The sequence below is a fragment of the Myotis myotis genome, unplaced genomic scaffold (genome assembly GCF_014108235.1).
Source record: "Myotis myotis isolate mMyoMyo1 unplaced genomic scaffold, mMyoMyo1.p scaffold_m19_p_10, whole genome shotgun sequence".
Classification (NCBI taxonomy): domain Eukaryota; kingdom Metazoa; phylum Chordata; class Mammalia; order Chiroptera; family Vespertilionidae; genus Myotis; species Myotis myotis.
The window spans coordinates 36,301,081-36,317,343 of record NW_023416314.1 but is presented as its reverse complement, the minus strand read 5'-3'; the positions used below and the strand labels follow the sequence as shown (position 1 = coordinate 36,317,343).

The window sequence follows — 16,263 nt, the reverse complement described above, 5'->3', positions numbered from 1 at the left end:
CCCTGTCACACTCAAGGCAGGCTCGATGGGGAGGTTGCAGCACCACCCCGTCACGCACATGGCAGGGCCAATCAGGGGGTTGGGGCGCTGCCCCCAGTCACTCACAGAGCAGGGTCCATCAGGGGGGTTGGGGCTCCATACCCTGTCATGCACAGAGCAGGGTCGATCAGGGGGTTGGGGAGCTCCCCCCTGTCACGCACAGAGTAGGGCCAATCAGGGGGTTGGGGAGCTACCCCCATCAGGCACAGAGCAGGGCTGATCAGGGGGGCCTTACCCTGTAATGAACAGAGCAGGGCGGATAGGAAGGTTGTGGCCCCGCCCCCTGTCACACACAGAGCCGCAGGGCAATCAGGGGGTTTGGGCGCTGCCCCCTGTCACGCTGATCCCGGTGCAGGGAGGCCTCTTGGCTCCGCTGATCCCGGTGCTGGGAGGCCTCGCGGCTCCGCTAATCCCGGTGCTGGGAGGCATATTACCCTTTTACTATATAGGATAGAGGCCTGGTGCATGGGTGGGGCCAGCTGGTTTGCCCTGAAGGGTGTCTCGGATCAGGGTGGGGGTCCCCACTGGGGTGCCTGGCCAGCCTGGGTGAGAGGATGATGGCTGTTTGCAGCTGGTCACACACCCTTCACGGTGGGGGTCCCTACTGGGGTGCCTGGCCAGCCTGGGTGAGGGGATGATGGCTGTTTGCAGCTGGTCACACACCCTTCAGGGTGGGGGTCCCCACTGGGGTTCCTGGCCAGTCTGGGTGAGAGGCTGAGGGCTGTTTTCAGGCTGGTGGGTGACTGAAGCTCCCAACTGCTCCTCTTTTTTTTTTTTTTTTTATTCTGGGCCAGCTTTAGCTCTGGCTCCAGCTCTGAGGCCTCTGCTGCTGAAAGCAGGTATCTGGTTTGTTTGGGTTCTATAATCGAAACTCTGTATCAACTCCAGCTCTGAGATCCCGGCGGGCTGAAAGCAGGTTTCTGGGGTTTTGTTTAGCTTCTATATTTGTAAGAATGTTTCAAGCTGCAAGCTCAGAGGCCGGCAAGGCAGGCGGGGAATGTTGGTTTCCTCCCTCACTGAAGCAAGCAAGCCTCATGTTAGTTTCAAGCTGCCTGGCTGCTGGCCGCCATCTTGGCTGGCAGTTAATTTGCATATCTTGCTGATTAGCCAATGGGAAGGGTAGCGGACGTACGCTAATTACCATGTTTCTCTTTTATTAGATAGGACTAGTAGCCCGGTGCACGTAATTCGTGCACTGGGGTGGGGGGGGTGCCCTCAGTCTGGCCTTCACCCTCTCCAATCTGAGACCCCTCAGGGAATGTCCAACTGCCTGTTTGTGCCCACACTTTTAACAGATAACAGCTCCATTGTTGTTTCTTTCTTATGCTTAAAACCATTGGCATTAGTAGGTATTCAAAGTTTGTATACATTTTGGGGAGACACCCTGTATATCTCTAGTCAGTGGTGAAAGAAACCAACAGATTTGGAACCCCCAGACAGGGAACCTCGCTCACTCCCCACATGTCTCCCCACTTCACTTTCCACCTTCGTGGGCAGCAGGAGAATCAACGTTTTCTCTCATTAATTCGGAAAAGCACGTCCTGTCACCCGCTGCCCGGCAGGAGTGCAGTAGGCCCCAGGCAAGCGAGGCTCAGTCAGGGCAGCCTTCGCTCACGGGGCCTGGCACCCAAAGTGCACATTCCTCCTCTACAGTCGCCCGACTATCCCACTGTTTCACTGTTTCCTCTCCACCTCTGGGTTCTTGATCTTGAACGCTGACCGAAGGCACCTCAGCGAGGGCCGCCCGCACCCACCAGGTGTGTCTGTCTGCATCTGCACCTGCCTCAGCACCTGCATTAACCCCCTAGAGGCGATCTCATAGGTGCACTGGCCTCTGTGGGAACAGGGCATCACCACTCCGCCCTCTCACTGTCATCTCACAGGCGCCCACCCTCAGCACCCAGAACACCCAGACACTTTCCAAAGGATGTGAGCGCATCAGAGGGGATGTGTGCACATCCTGTGGGGGTGTTAGGCATGCTGGGTTGATGGAAGTGCGGTGGAGAGGCAGGGGGAACTTGTGCATGCCTTGGTTTGCAACTGTTGCAGGCGTGGGAGGGTGACAGTGTGCTGGGGGATGTTTGCATGCTGGGGGGGATGTGCACACCGGAGGCCTCTGGCTTTGCAGATCCGCAAATCCTCGTGGTGCGGCCAGGAGGACGTCAGTCTGGCCCGCCACGGTGGCTGTCCCTGCGATCCTGCACCTTCTGGGCCAGGAGGCGGATCTTGCGCAGCCACTCCTGGGCGCTGATGGCCTGCAGGTGCTACTTCAGCTCAGCCTGCAGGCTCCGCTTGGCGCACTCACAGTTGTCACCACCGCCATGTGGGGAGTATAGGCCGCCCTCCGCCAGTCTGCCTCCCCTGTCCAGAGGCTCTCTGCGCTGCTCACCTGCCTAGAGTGACTAGGGCTGGGCGGAAGCCAGGCGTCCTGCCCTGCCCAACCCCGGCCGATCAGCCCCTATGCCAGCTGCCGCCCCCCCACCAGGTCATGGATCCAGGTCCCAGACCGCGGACAGCCTCAAGCACTGCCCCCCGCCCGGCAGGGTCACAGATCCGGGTCCTGGGACAGTGGACAGCCACCTGCGCTGCCCCCCGCCCGGGAGTGTCACAGATCTGGGTCCCGGACTGCAGACAGCCTTGCCCGCTGCCTCCCGCCTTCAGTATAGAAATTAGCCGCCATCTTGTTGCTTCAGGGTGGGGGTCCCCACTGGGGTGCCTGGCCAGTCTGGATAAGGGGCTGAAGGCCGTTTTCAGGCTGGCAGGCGACTGAAGCTCCTAACCTCTCCTTTTTTTCTTTTTCTTTTTTTTATTCTGGGATTTATTTACCTTCTATGGCTGTCACTGGAGCTGAGAGCCGGCTGCAGCTCTGAGACCTCGGCTGCTGAAAGCAGGGATCTGGGTTTGTTCTATAATTGAAACACTGTTGCGGTCCTGCTGGCTGAAGCCTGGCTGGCTGAAAGCAGGTTTCTGGGGTTTGTTTAGCTCAGGGGTGGGCAAACTTTTTGACTCGAGGGCCACAATGGGTTCTTAAACTGGACCAGAGGGCCGGAACTAAAGCATGGATGGAGTGTTTGTGTGAACTAATATAAATTCAAAGTAAACATCATTACATAAAAGGGTATGGTCTTTTTTTTTTGTTTAGTTTTATTCATTTCAAATAGGCCGGATCCGGCCCGCGGGCTGTAGTTTGCCCACGGCTGGTTTAGCTTCTATAATTGCAACACTGTTTCTTAGAGTGCAGCTCAGAGCTGGGCAGCAGCAGGCGGAGAACCTTGGCTTCCTCCATCATGGAGCAAGCAAGCCTTCTGTTCGCTTCAGCTGCCTGGTTGCCGGCCGCCATCTTGGTTGGCAGTTAATTTGCATATCGCCCTGATTAGCCAATGGGAAGCGTGTCGGAGGTACGGTTAATTACCATGTTTGTCTATTATTAGATAGGACTAGAGGCCCGGTGCACAAAAATCTGTACAATTGGGGTGGTCCCTCAGCCCGGCCTGTGCCCTCTCGCAGTCTGGGACCCCTCGGGGGATGGCCACCCTAAGGGAGCGGGCCTAAGCTGGCAGTCAGACATCCCTCTGGCAGCCCCGGAGCCCTCGGGGGATGTCCACTTGCCAGCGGAGAGCAGACTTAAGCTGCAGTTGGACATCCTTAGCGCTGCTGAGGAGGCGGGAGAGGCTCCTACCACCACCGCTGTACTGGCAGCCGCCTGGCTTGTGGCTGAGCAGAGCTCCCCCTGTGGGAGCGCACTGACCACCAGGGGGCACCTCCTGCATTGAGCATCTGCCCCCTGGTGGTCAGTGTGTGTCATAGTGACCAGTCATTCCCAGTCGTTCTGCTGTTATGGTCAATTTGCATATTACCCTTTTATTATATAGGAGTGCCTGGCCAGCCTGGGTGAGGGGCCGATGGCTGTTTGCAGGCTGGCCACAGCCCCCAGCCAACCAAGCTCCCAGTGGAGGCTGGCTGGAAGCAGGTATCTGGGATTTATTTTTCTTCTATAATTGAAACTTTGTTGCCATGAGCGGAGGCCACAGCTGGCTCAGAGCAGGCAGGAAGCTTGGCTTCCTCCATAGCCCAGGCAACCAAGCCTCCTGCTTGCTCCAGCACCATGGCTGCTGGCCGCCATCTTGGTTGGGTTAATTTGCATATAGTTGCTCTGACTGGCTAGTGGGCGTGGCTTAGGGCATAGTGAAGGTACGGTCAATTAGCATCTTTGTCTTTTATTAGTGTAGATATATATGGGAACACTGCCTTATAAGCAGTCTGTTGTTGACTGAAACCTCATTATGCATCACATGACTGTATGCATATTATGAAAAACACTAGACAGTCAGGAGAAAGAGGTGCAAACCTCAATCTTCTCATCTATAAATGGAGTTGTACCAGATGATCAAAGTCCTCCAGCTCTAATATTCAATGTTTATGTCTATGTATGGAGTCAAGTATTTATTTTTCTTATAATAATGACAACTAATCATGGAATATTAGAATTTTTTAACTGAAAGCAATGATCTAATTCACACTCTCTTAACAAAGTGGAAAACTTAGCAACTAAGATGTGATATGAACTGCCCAAGTTCAAATAGAGGCCAAGCAAGAGACCAGACTTCTCATCTTCAAATCCAGGGCTCTTTTGAATGTTTTTTCAAATATCAAATGGATGGACCTAACTTACAAATCAAACCTCCCTTTCTGTATAGCTGTTTCTGGGTTTTGCACCTACACACTGTGACACATCATCCATTCCTAAAACGTAATCCAACAGTTGCCATAGCAACAGAAAGATTATTACTCCTCCTCCCAACACATCCTTTTTCCCCAACAACTTTATTGAGATGTAATTCACATACCATATGATTCATCCATTTATAGTATACAAATAAATGATGTTAATGATTAATTTTGTCAGAATATACACAACATAAAACTTGTTAAAACCTTTTTAAGTGTACATTTCAGTGGCATTAATTACATTCACAACATTGTGCAACCATCAGCACTATTTTCCAATCCATTCTCATGGATTTCAAGTGACTCTTGAAAAAGTCACTCCACTTAGAAATTGCTTTATGGAAAATTTATAATTATAAAAGCAAAGTCTACTATAGTATATATTCTCAATAAAAACAATATTGATCCCAGGGGGCAAAAATTGGTACTTGAGGAAGGCAAAAAAACCTCAGATAATGGTTTATGATTTTCCACATCTTAACACTTTCTGACAAAATTTTATTCCTTAGTATTTAACTCCTATTGCTAAAGAGAAAATTTTAAATTAAATTAAAATTAAATTTTTCTCTCTAGGAATATGACCATAAAAAAAACGTTGAGAAACACTATTCTTTAAATTCAAAAGCAAGCATTGTTACTCAAAATATGAAACACTACCTTAAAACAGTGCTCAAACTGCAAAAAGAGGCTATATCCCACTAAAATCCAAGCCACGTTGTAAACTGCCTAGCTACCCCTGATTTTATCTTGAACAAGATAATGGAAAAAATTATCATGCAATTTTAATATTTAAATAAAGCAGAAAATCAACACACTAGCTGAAACACTGGTTTTAAATTTACCTTAAATGCTGATAATTAAGAGAAAAGAAAAATTAAGTATAAACGGGGAAAAGCAAGTAGCATGGGTAGTGGTTGGGTGTCGAACTATGAACAAGGAGGTCACGGTTTGATTCCTGGTCAAGGGTATATTCCCGGGTTGCGGGCTCCATCTCCAGTGTGGGGCATGCAGGAGGCAGCCAATCAATGATTCTCTCTCATCATTAATGTTTCTATCAGTCTCTCCCTCTCCCTTCTCTCTGAAATAAATAAAAAAATATATTTTTTAAAAATTATACAGTTTCTAAAAATAAATACAATAAACAGGGGCAATAGAGAGAAAAGGGTAGACCTTTTGACATCTAATAGTTTTAATTATCTTTATAGTCTCACTTTGTAAATATCTATCATCTACCTCCTCTTCCTTCTCTCTCCATGAAGATGAGGGCCAGATCCATCTGCCTTTTTCATCACCTGATTCACAGCACCAAGCACAGTTCCTGGTTCATTCAACTATCTGATGAACTAGAATAGGGATAAGAAAATAAAGAAAGAAGAAAGAGATGGGGAGAGAGGGAGAAAGGAAAATACAAATACTCTATAGGTAGATAGGGGGAAAAAAGAGAGTTCCTAGAGATGGGAAAGAGAAATTATCTGAACTAACAGTATGTAGGAAAGTGGTGAGAACATGAGATGAAAAAGATGGTGAAAGTGGCTTTAGGTTTCAGTTCACTGTGAGAGCCATCAAGTAACATCACTAACCCAAGACAACTTACTTGCAAGTTTTTCCCTCCTTTCTAGGGAAGAGATGGAATGCTCCCATGGATATTTGTATATAGAAGTAAATAATGTTTATGTGTTTAACTAAAGAAATACCTATATATAGTGATTTTCTAATACCAGACCTCTATAAAGCGCCAGGCTTCTATCCTCATCACGTATGATCCATACAGTCTAACTAGAGGCCCAGTGCACGAATTCGTGCATAGATGGGGTACCTTGGCCTGGCTGGCGATCAGGGGGGGGCAGCCTGCTGGGGGAAGAGACCATGGGAGGTTGGCCGGCTGACCCCACCCCCATCGGGCCGATCGGGTGTGGGAGGGGGTGGTGGCCAGCAGGCTGGAGAGAGGGATCGCAGGAGGTTGGCCCCAGCAGCAAGCTAACCAAGGACCGATTCCCTGAGGAATTGGGCTCCCTCCTCCCTCCTGTCTGGGTCCAGGGTGGAGGTGAACCAGATTTGGGGCTGTTAGGGCCCCGGCAGCAAGCTAACGCATGGCCAAGTCTGTGAGGAATCGGGCTCCCTCCTGTCTGGGTTCAGGGTGCAGGTGAACCAGATTCGGGGTTGTCAGGGCACCAGCAGCAAGCTAACCAACGGCCGATTCCATGAGGAATTGGGCTCCCTCCTCCTTCCTGTCTGGGTTCAGGGTGCAGATGAACCAGATTCAGCGCTGTCAGGGCCCCATCAGCAAGGTCTAGGTCAGTGCGCGTCACAGCTACTGGCTGGTCATCCGATCATTTGGTCATAATGGTCACTTAGGCTTTGATAGATAGATAGATAGATAGATAGATAGATAGATAGATAGATAGATAGATAGATAGATAGATAGGTTTTCCCACCCCATCCCACAACACCCCCACTTAACTGCAGTTTTGCTTTCTGCCAGTTTCTGCCAAGGTCAACCACAGTAAAAAAATAATAAAGTTCAAAAATTAAACAATTAAAAGGTTTAAATTGCATGCCGTACTGAGTAGTGTGATAAAATATCTCATCATCCCACCCCACCCTGCCTGTGTATCCTTTGTCAGTGTATCCACCTCATTTAATTTCATCATGTAGGCATTGTACCATCTCACATCATCACAAGAAGAAGGGTGAGTATAGTACAGTAAGATATTTTGAAAGAGACCACACTCACATAACTTTCATTGTAATTCTTATTATAATTTTTGTTATAATTGTTCTATTTTATTGTTAGTTATTGTTAATCTCTTACGGTTCCTAACTTATTTTGCAGAATTGTGAACTAAAAAGAACTCCATTTCTTTCTTTTTTTAATATATTTTTATTGATTTCAGAGAGGAAGGGAGAGATAGAAACATCGATGAGAATTATTGATTGGGTGCCTCCTGCACGCCCCCTACTGGGGATTGAGCCTGCAATTGGGCATGTTTACTTGACCGGAATCAAACCCAGGACCCTTCAGTCCACAGGCCCACGCTCTATCCACTGAGCCAATCTGGCTAGGGCAAAAGAACTCCATTTCCTTATGAAAGTTTATATGGTCTTTATTCCCTGGTAACAAGTGATCAGTTCATTTTCTTTCAAATCAACATTCATTTGACAAGCAAAAAATAACTAGATGAGCAACATACTATGTCATCTTACAGTTTCCTGAAATTGTGACACAAAGCATAACCAAATAGGTTCATTATAATTTCTACAGTTATTTCAACAAATGAGAAAATGTATATGAAAACATTTTCTAAACCATAAAGCAATATACAAACCAAAGTTACTGTTATTCACCACCAGATGGTGATCAATGTCTTATTTAAAGCAAAATGCTGGCACCTTATTTGGAGCCCAGCCAGCTGACTGTTAAAAATGTTCAATAAAGAAACCAGGGTGTCTGAATAAAATGTTGGTGATTTTTAAGTTTGGTTAGCTGAGACATCAGCAAAACACAAGCAATAAAAAACAGGTTTAGCCTTGCCCAACTAGCATGGTTCGGTGGTTGAGCACCGACCTATGAACCAGGAGGTCACAGTTCGATTCCAGTCAGGGCGCATGCCTGGGTTGCGGGCTCGATTCCCAAGTAGGGGGCATGCAGGAGGCAGTCCATTAATGATTATCTCTCATCATTGTTGTTTCTATCTCCCTCTCCCTCTCCCTTCCTCTCTGAAATCAATAAAGATTTTTTAAAAATAGGTTCAGCCTGAAGACTTTGAAAGATTTGTTCCTGTGAACATTTCATAATTCTAGAATTTAAGGCAAAACACATGTGTTTCTGGCATTTTTATATATTGGTTATTTAACCATTCATACCACCCCACTCCAATGATGATCAATATATGACCACAAGACTTTGTCCTCCCCAATGTTATTTTAAAGCAAATCCAGATATCATGACTTCATCCCTAAATATTTCACTGTGTATCTCTAAGGGGTAAGGACTCTTTAAAAAATACCATAATGTTAATAGTAACACTAAAAAATTAATAATTCCACCCTGACTAGTGTAGCTCAGTTGTTAGAGTGTTGGCCCATGTACTGAAGGGTCTAAGGCAGTGGTTCTCAACCTTCCTAATGCCGTGACCCTTTAATACAGTTCCTCATGTTGTGGTGACCCCCAACCATAAAATTATTTTCGTTGCTACTTCATAACTGCAATTTTGCTACTGTTATGAATCGTAATGTAAATATCTGATATGCAGGATGTATTTTCATTGTTACAAATTGAACATAATTAAAGCATAGTGATTAATCACAAAAACAATATGTAATTATATACGTGTTTTCTGACGGTCTTAGGCGACCCCTGTGAAAGGGTCGGTCGACCTCTAAAGGGGTCGCGACCCACAGGTTGAGAACCGCTGGTCTAAGGTTTAATTCCTGGTCAAAGGCAGGTACCTGGGTTGCGATTCGATCCCCGCCCCAGTCGGGATGTTATGGGAGGCAACCAATTGATGTGTCTTTTTTTCACATGGATGTTTCTCCCTCTCCCCCTCCCTTTCTCCCTTCCTATTTCTAAAGATCAATGGTAAAAATATCCTCAGGCGAGGATTAACAATAAATAAAAAAATAAATAAATATTAACAATTCCTTAATGTCATAAAATTTCCAGTCAAGCAAACAGCTTTTAAGTGACTTTAGTTAACCAAAAAATGAAGGTGTATTTTATTGCTACCTCTAGTAGCAGATGCTGGCAGCAGCTCACCTTTATCCCCTCAGCACTCTGGGTTCCAGTGCAGGCAGGGGAGTTAACTGTTTCTGGGAGCAAGCCTTCAACCAGTAACTGACAGAAGCTCCTTTACCTCTTTGTTGGGATAAATCTGACATGTGATCTACACTCTCTCAGAGTTCAACAGGAAGATTCAGCTCCAGGTATCAACAAAGTAACTTGGTAATATATCTTGTATTGGCTTTACCCCCCTTCCCAATCTCACTTCCCCCTCCTTCATCAGTATTTCTGGCATCATTTTCCAAATAAACTACTTGCACTCACATTTTTGTCTCAAGGTCTGCTTCTTGAGGATTCCAACATAAGGCAACCTCTTAGTGTTTCAATGAAAGCTACGGACATCCTAAGAAAATGTAAACAAAAAATTTCTACTAATATGTTCAAAGAGTTTATAGACAACCCAAAAGGCATACAAACATCTCAGTTTAAAGAAGCTTTCTTTTCCCTACAAATTCAGGATAGCTGAGATCTTAATTATTTGATTAAGATAATTTTTTTATTAAGATAACTGAAAGTATTCCATTGAGATTGTTCAGTTATGTTGAAAAACTTCCCCACCCCTTTCTGCTTCATTTTTGGGAGAAGCATCATCATCTCAATACTTATTCCTATGTTCATAAATTCTCATCTAATGTAACTGAAAATAAGATGCCCTGGCTGGGTGGCATAGTTGGTTAGAGTGTCATAACATACACCAAAAGGTTGCAGGTTCGATTCCTAGTCAGGGCATGATTCTTGGTCAGGGAATGTAAGGGAGGCAACCAACTGATGTTTCTATTTCTCTCTCTCCCTTCATCTCTCTAAAATCAATAAAAACATATCCTCCGGTGAGGATTTAAAAAAAAATAAAGTAAGATAACTGTTGCTTAAATCTTCTGCATTTTAAAGAAAAAACCAAATTTTCCTAGAAAGAGCGGTTTGCTTAAGACTGAGTCCCTTGACAAAACCACAAAAGTGAAATTTACAAATATTTTCACATACATATTACTTTCAATGGATTTTTTAAACTGCTGCTGGCCCCAAACAATACAAGTAAGATAAGGAAGGTACTTGTGGTGTTTTGAAAATTAACTTGGGACTATCATGCTAAAGGTCCCCCTCTCCCCCCACTGAGCTAACATACATTCCTCTCTTCCCCTTCTGAAAGGATTTCTATACACTCAGTCTCCATTTTGTCACCCACTTGTTGCAGACTCACCAAATCTGACTTCCATTAATTATATTAAACTAGAGGCCTGATGCACGAAGATTCATGCAAGAATGGGCCTTCCTTCCTCTGGCTGCCAGCACTGCCTTTGCTCCAGTCAGAGCCGCCTTTCTGCCTTCGTTCCACTTTTCCGCCTTCCCACGCTGCCCAGAGGCCTGGAGCAGCTGGGGCGCTACGGAATGCCTGTGTCCCACCCCACCCCCGGCCGCTGGGCGCCTGTGTATGCAAATTAACCTGCCATCTTTGTTGGTTAATTTGCATACTCACTCCTGATTCGCTGGTGGTATGATCATGAAGGTATGGTCAATTTGCATCTTTCTCTTTTATTAGTGTAGATGAATGCTTTAGTCTTTGTCTTAATTTAGCAGCATGTGACACTGGGACCACTTCTTCCTTAAAACCGAGCCATCCTGTGACACCACTTTTCTGATTTCTCCTTTTATTTCTTCATCCCTTCTAAAATTCCTGCAGCCCTTGCTGGTTTGACTCAGTGGATAGAGCATAGGCCTGTAGACTGATGGGTCCCGTGTTTGATTCCGGTCAGGGGCACATGTCTGGGTTGTGGGTTCAATCCCCAGTAGCGGGCGTGCAGGAAACAGCCAATCAATGGTTCTCTCATCATTGATGTTTCCATCTCTCTCTCCCTCTCCCTTCTCTAAAATCAATAAAAATATATTTAAAAAATAAATAAATAAAATAAAATTCCTTTGCAAACCTATACCTTCCCTTTGAAAGGTGGTTCTCTTTTGGGACTTCATTTCTTCTGTTTCTAAATTATCTCATCCATCCCTTTGCTTCAATTTAAATATGTTGTCTCACTGTGCTGGTTATGGATATGTTCAAGTAACAGAAAACCTTACCAGAGTAGCTTCACAAATAAGGGGTTACTTTTTTCTTATATAACAAAAAGGCCAGAATAATGAGTTTCTAGTTTTGATTTAATGGCTCAACAAATCCACCAGACTGAACTTCTTGGAATTCCCAAACATTCCATGCTGTTTATTCACAACTTCAACCTTAATATGTGCAGTTCCCTCTATCCTCAACCCACTTTTACTCATTCTGAGTTGTTTGGTTGTTTCACCTTAGGAAATAATCCTTTTATTATTCTTTCATATCATTCTTTTACATTATCAGTATTAAGTGCCCCTGCTGAGTGTCCCAAAACACTATCATATATGCCTGTTTGATCACCTCTATCACACATTAAACAGGCCTGTATCTTCAGCACCTAGGACAGTGTCTATCCCATATACATCTGAGACTTATTCAATGAATGAACTTGGACTTCAAAAAAAAAGTTTTTCATAAAAACAATTTCTCCTAACCCATAAACAATAATACACATTTTTTTTTACTCATATTTAAGAAACCAGATAGAAACACAACAAAGTTCTAAAACCACGAAACAAAACGTGCATTTATGCCACCCATTCAACTATACCCTTGCTATCAACTCACAAGTAGCCAGCTATACACTGGCTTTTATGAGTAAGCTTCCTAACATGACAAGAGAATAGACTAAGGTAAGTAAAATATAAGCAAAACAGAACAGACCATTAACTTGTAACACCCTTCTCAGTTAACCCATTCCCAGCCTCAAGAACCACAAATATGTCCCTATAGATTCGTCTTTTCTAGAGTTTCATATAAATAGAATCATACTGCACACACTCATTTTGTCTGGCTTTTTTCACTCAGCATAATGTTTTGAGATCTACTCATGTTTTGCATTTACCAGCAGTTCACTTCTTTTTAATGTGACAAGTAAACCCACTGTATAAATATATATGTTCATCCAATCATCTGGTGAACGTTTGGGTTATTTCTAGTATAAGAAAGGCTATGAACTTTGTGAGCAAATACATACATTTTTGTTTCTCCTGGGTAAACAGTAGTGGGAACTGATGAGTTATATTGTTAGATGTGGGTTTAACTTAATAAGACACTCCCAAATGTTTTGCCAAAGTAGTTGCATTATTTAATCTTCTCACCATTATTGCATAAGATTTCCAGTTGATTCACATCCTCACCAACATTTAAGTTATTTTCAATCATTTTTAAAAGAATGTGTTTTCCACTGTGTTGAGTAGAGTGTGCCAGAATTGTCAGTAACATCCAGTTTGTTGATCACACTGGTCATGTCATCTATATTCTGACTGGTTTTCTGTCTAGTTGTACTATCAATTACTGAGAGAGAAGTGTTGAAATTTCCAGTTGTAACTTTAGATTTTTTTTTTTTTTTCAGAAAGTGAAAAAGGGGAAGGAAGAGAGAGAGAAAGAAGGAGGGGGCATGAAAAACATCGATTTGTTAGTCCATTTATTTATGCATTTTTGGTTGCTCCTTGTATGTAACCTAGGCTCTTTTTAAAAAAATTTTTAAATCAGGGAAAATGTATTTTATATTTATTCACATATTTATCATTTCTTGCACTCTTCATCTTTGTCTAGATCCAAGCTATCCTCTGATTCATTTTCCTTTATCTAAAGATGTCACTTGTAGCCCGGCAAGTGTGTCTCAGTGGCTGAATGTCAACTTATGAACCAGGAAGTCATGGTTCCATTCCCAGTCAGGGCACATGCCCAGGTTTTGGGCTCGACCCCCAGTAGGGAGCGTGCAGGAGGCAGCCGATCAATAACTCTCTCTCATCATTGATGTTTCTCTCTCTATCCCATTCCCTTCCTCTCTGAAATCAATAAAAATATATTTTAAAAAAATTTGTTTTTGCCCTGGCTGGTTTGACTCAGTGGATAGAACATCGGCCTGTGGACTGAAGGGTCCCAGGTTCGATTCTGATCAAGGGCACATGCCCAGGTTGCCAGCTTGATCCCCAGTAGGGGGCGTGCAAGAAGCAGCCAATCAATGATTCTCAGCATTGATGTTTCTATCTCTCTCTCCCTCTCCCTTCCTCTCTGAAATCAATGAAAATTGATATATATATATATATATATATATAATATATATATATATATAAAATTTTTTTTAAAGATGTCACTTATAGTACCTGTCAGCTAGCTAGTAACATTCTCTGGATTTATTTGTCTGAAAATGTTTTTATTACACCCACATTTTCAAAGGATATTTTCCTGGACACATATGTTAACAGTTCTTTTCATTCAGTACTTAAAAAATGCTTCATGCCCTAACCGGTTTGGCTCAGTGGATAGAGCATCAGCCTGCAGACTGAAGTGTCCCAGGTTTGATTCCAGTCAAGGGCATGTACCTTGGTTGCAGGCACATCCCCAGTAGGGGGTGTGCAAGAGGCAGATGATCAATGGTTCTCTTTCATTGATGTTTCTAACTCTCTATCCCTCTCCCTTCCTCTCTGTAAAAAAAATCAATAAAATATATATTTTTTAAAATGCTTCATTATCTCCTAGTTAGCATAGTTTCAAACAAGAAGTCTTCATTGTTTCTCTGTATGTAATGTCTTTTCCTTTAGTTGCATTCAAACTTCTCTAACACTAGTTTTTAGGAGTTGACTATGTCTTGGTATTTTGTGTTTGTCCTGCTTTGGGTTTGTTAAGATTACTGAATCTGTGAGTTTATCATTTTCATCAAATATGGAAACTTTTGAGTCATGATTTCTTATAATACTTTTGGCTCCATCCTCCTTGTAAGATGTCAACTACACTTTATTAAACCTGCTTGGTATTTTTCCTCAAACCAATGAATTATTTGATTGTTTTCAGTTTTCTTTCTCAGCTTCATTTTAAGATAAAGGCTACTGCTGTATCTTCAAGTTCACTGGTCTGGTCTTCTGCATTGTATAATATGTTGTTAAATACTTTCAATTATTTTTTAAAATCTCAGACACTTATTTTTCATCCCTAGAAGTTCCATTTGGTTCTTTTTATATATTCCATTTGTCTATTCATTAGATTCATATTTTTCTTTAAACACATTTATTAGTTATAATAGCTGTTTTAACATCCTGTCTGCTAACTCCATCACTTCTGTGATTTTCCAATCTGTTTCTTTGGACTGATTTTTCTCCTGATTATGGGTTACACTGGACCCACTTCTTGGCATGTCTAGAAATGCTGGAAAATATCAATGTTATACTATGGTTATTGAGTGTTTTGAGATCATTCCATAAAAACTGGTAGGCGGGAAGGATGCCATGGTAGTTACAAAGCTCATCTCTTTTATTTCTCTCTCAGGGAGCACAGTCCTTCCTACTCTGTTTATGGTATAATATCTAAAAAGAGATGGTTTGTATATTTTAGTCCAGTTTACTAGCTGTCTATAACAAGAGGGTAAAGACTCCTTATTACTCCATCATGGCCAGAGATGGACTTCCTAATTTTTTAAATAAAATTAAAGACATATGTATTTGAGTAGATCATGTGAATTTAAAGAAAAATAAATTAAAAATGGATCTATTAACTAGACCACCAACTTACACCATACACAAAAATAAACGCAAAATGGATAAAGGACTTAAATGTAAGACGGGAAACCATAAAAATACTAGAGGAATCCAAAGGCAACAAAATCTCAGACATATGCCGAAGCAATTTCTTCACCTATACAGCTCCTAGGGCACTGGAAACTAAAGAGAAAATAAACAAATGGGACTACATCAAAATAAAAAGCTTCTGCACAGCAAAAGAAACCATCAACAAAACAACAAGAAAGCCCACTGCATGGGAGAACATATTTGCCAATGTTATCACCGATAAGGGTTTAATCTCCAACATTTATATGGAACTCATACAACTTAACAAAAGCAAGATAAACAATCAAATCAAAAAATGGGAAAAGGACCTAAACAGACACTTTTCAAAAGAGGACATTCAGAAAGCCAAGAGACATATGAAAACATGCTCAAAGTCACTAATCATCCGAGAAATGCAAATCAAAACAACAATGAGGTACCATCTCACACCTGTCAGAATGTCTATCATCAACAAATCAACAAATGACAAGTGCTGGAGAGGATGTGGAGAAAAAGGAACACTCCTGCACTGCTGGTGGGAATGCAGACTGGTGCAGCCACTATGGAAGACAGTATGGCGTTTCCTCAAAAAGTTAAAAATGGAACTCCCATTTGACCCAGTGATCCCACTTCTAGGAATATATCCCAAGAAAACAGAAACACCAATCAGAAAGGATATGTGCACCCCTATGTTCATAGCAGCACAATTTACTATAGCTAAGATCTGAAAACAACCTAAGTGCCCATCAGCAGATGAATGGATTAGAAAACTGTGGCACGTCTACACAATGGAATACTACGCTGATGTAAGAAGGAATTCTTACCATTTGCAATAGCATGGATGGAACTGGACAGCATTATGCTAAGTGAAATAAGCCAGTCAATGAAAGAAAAATACCACATGATCTCACTCATTTATGGATAATTAAGGCCATTAAAAACTGATGAGCAAAAATAGATACAGAGGCAGAGCAACATCGAACAGACTGTCAAACTACAGTGGGAAGGCCGGGGAGGGTTGGGGGGCGGGGGGGTAAGAGATCAACCGAAGGACTTGTATGCATGCA

At 43.1% G+C, this 16,263-nt stretch overlaps 1 protein-coding gene across 14 annotated transcripts in view; it reads right to left on the bottom strand.

The window, feature by feature from the left end:
- The window catches only part of RSF1 (remodeling and spacing factor 1), a 129,370-nt gene that overhangs the window by 94,508 nt on the left and 18,599 nt on the right, over positions 1-16,263 (bottom strand). For 6 of the 14 annotated variants that reach the window (XM_036324872.1, XM_036324870.1, XM_036324873.1 and 3 more), the window contains 2 exons: positions 9,812-9,890; positions 6,001-6,110 (listed from right to left, as the gene is read on the bottom strand). The exons of 6 other annotated variants lie outside the window; for them this stretch is intronic. In XM_036324872.1, coding sequence (XP_036180765.1) covers positions 6,001-6,043 — 43 coding nt within the window. In that variant the 5' untranslated portion in view covers positions 6,044-6,110; positions 9,812-9,890. The remainder of the gene's footprint in view (positions 1-6,000; positions 6,111-9,811; positions 9,891-16,263) is intronic. 2 more of the 14 variants (XM_036324879.1, XM_036324876.1) reach the window with 1 other exon arrangement.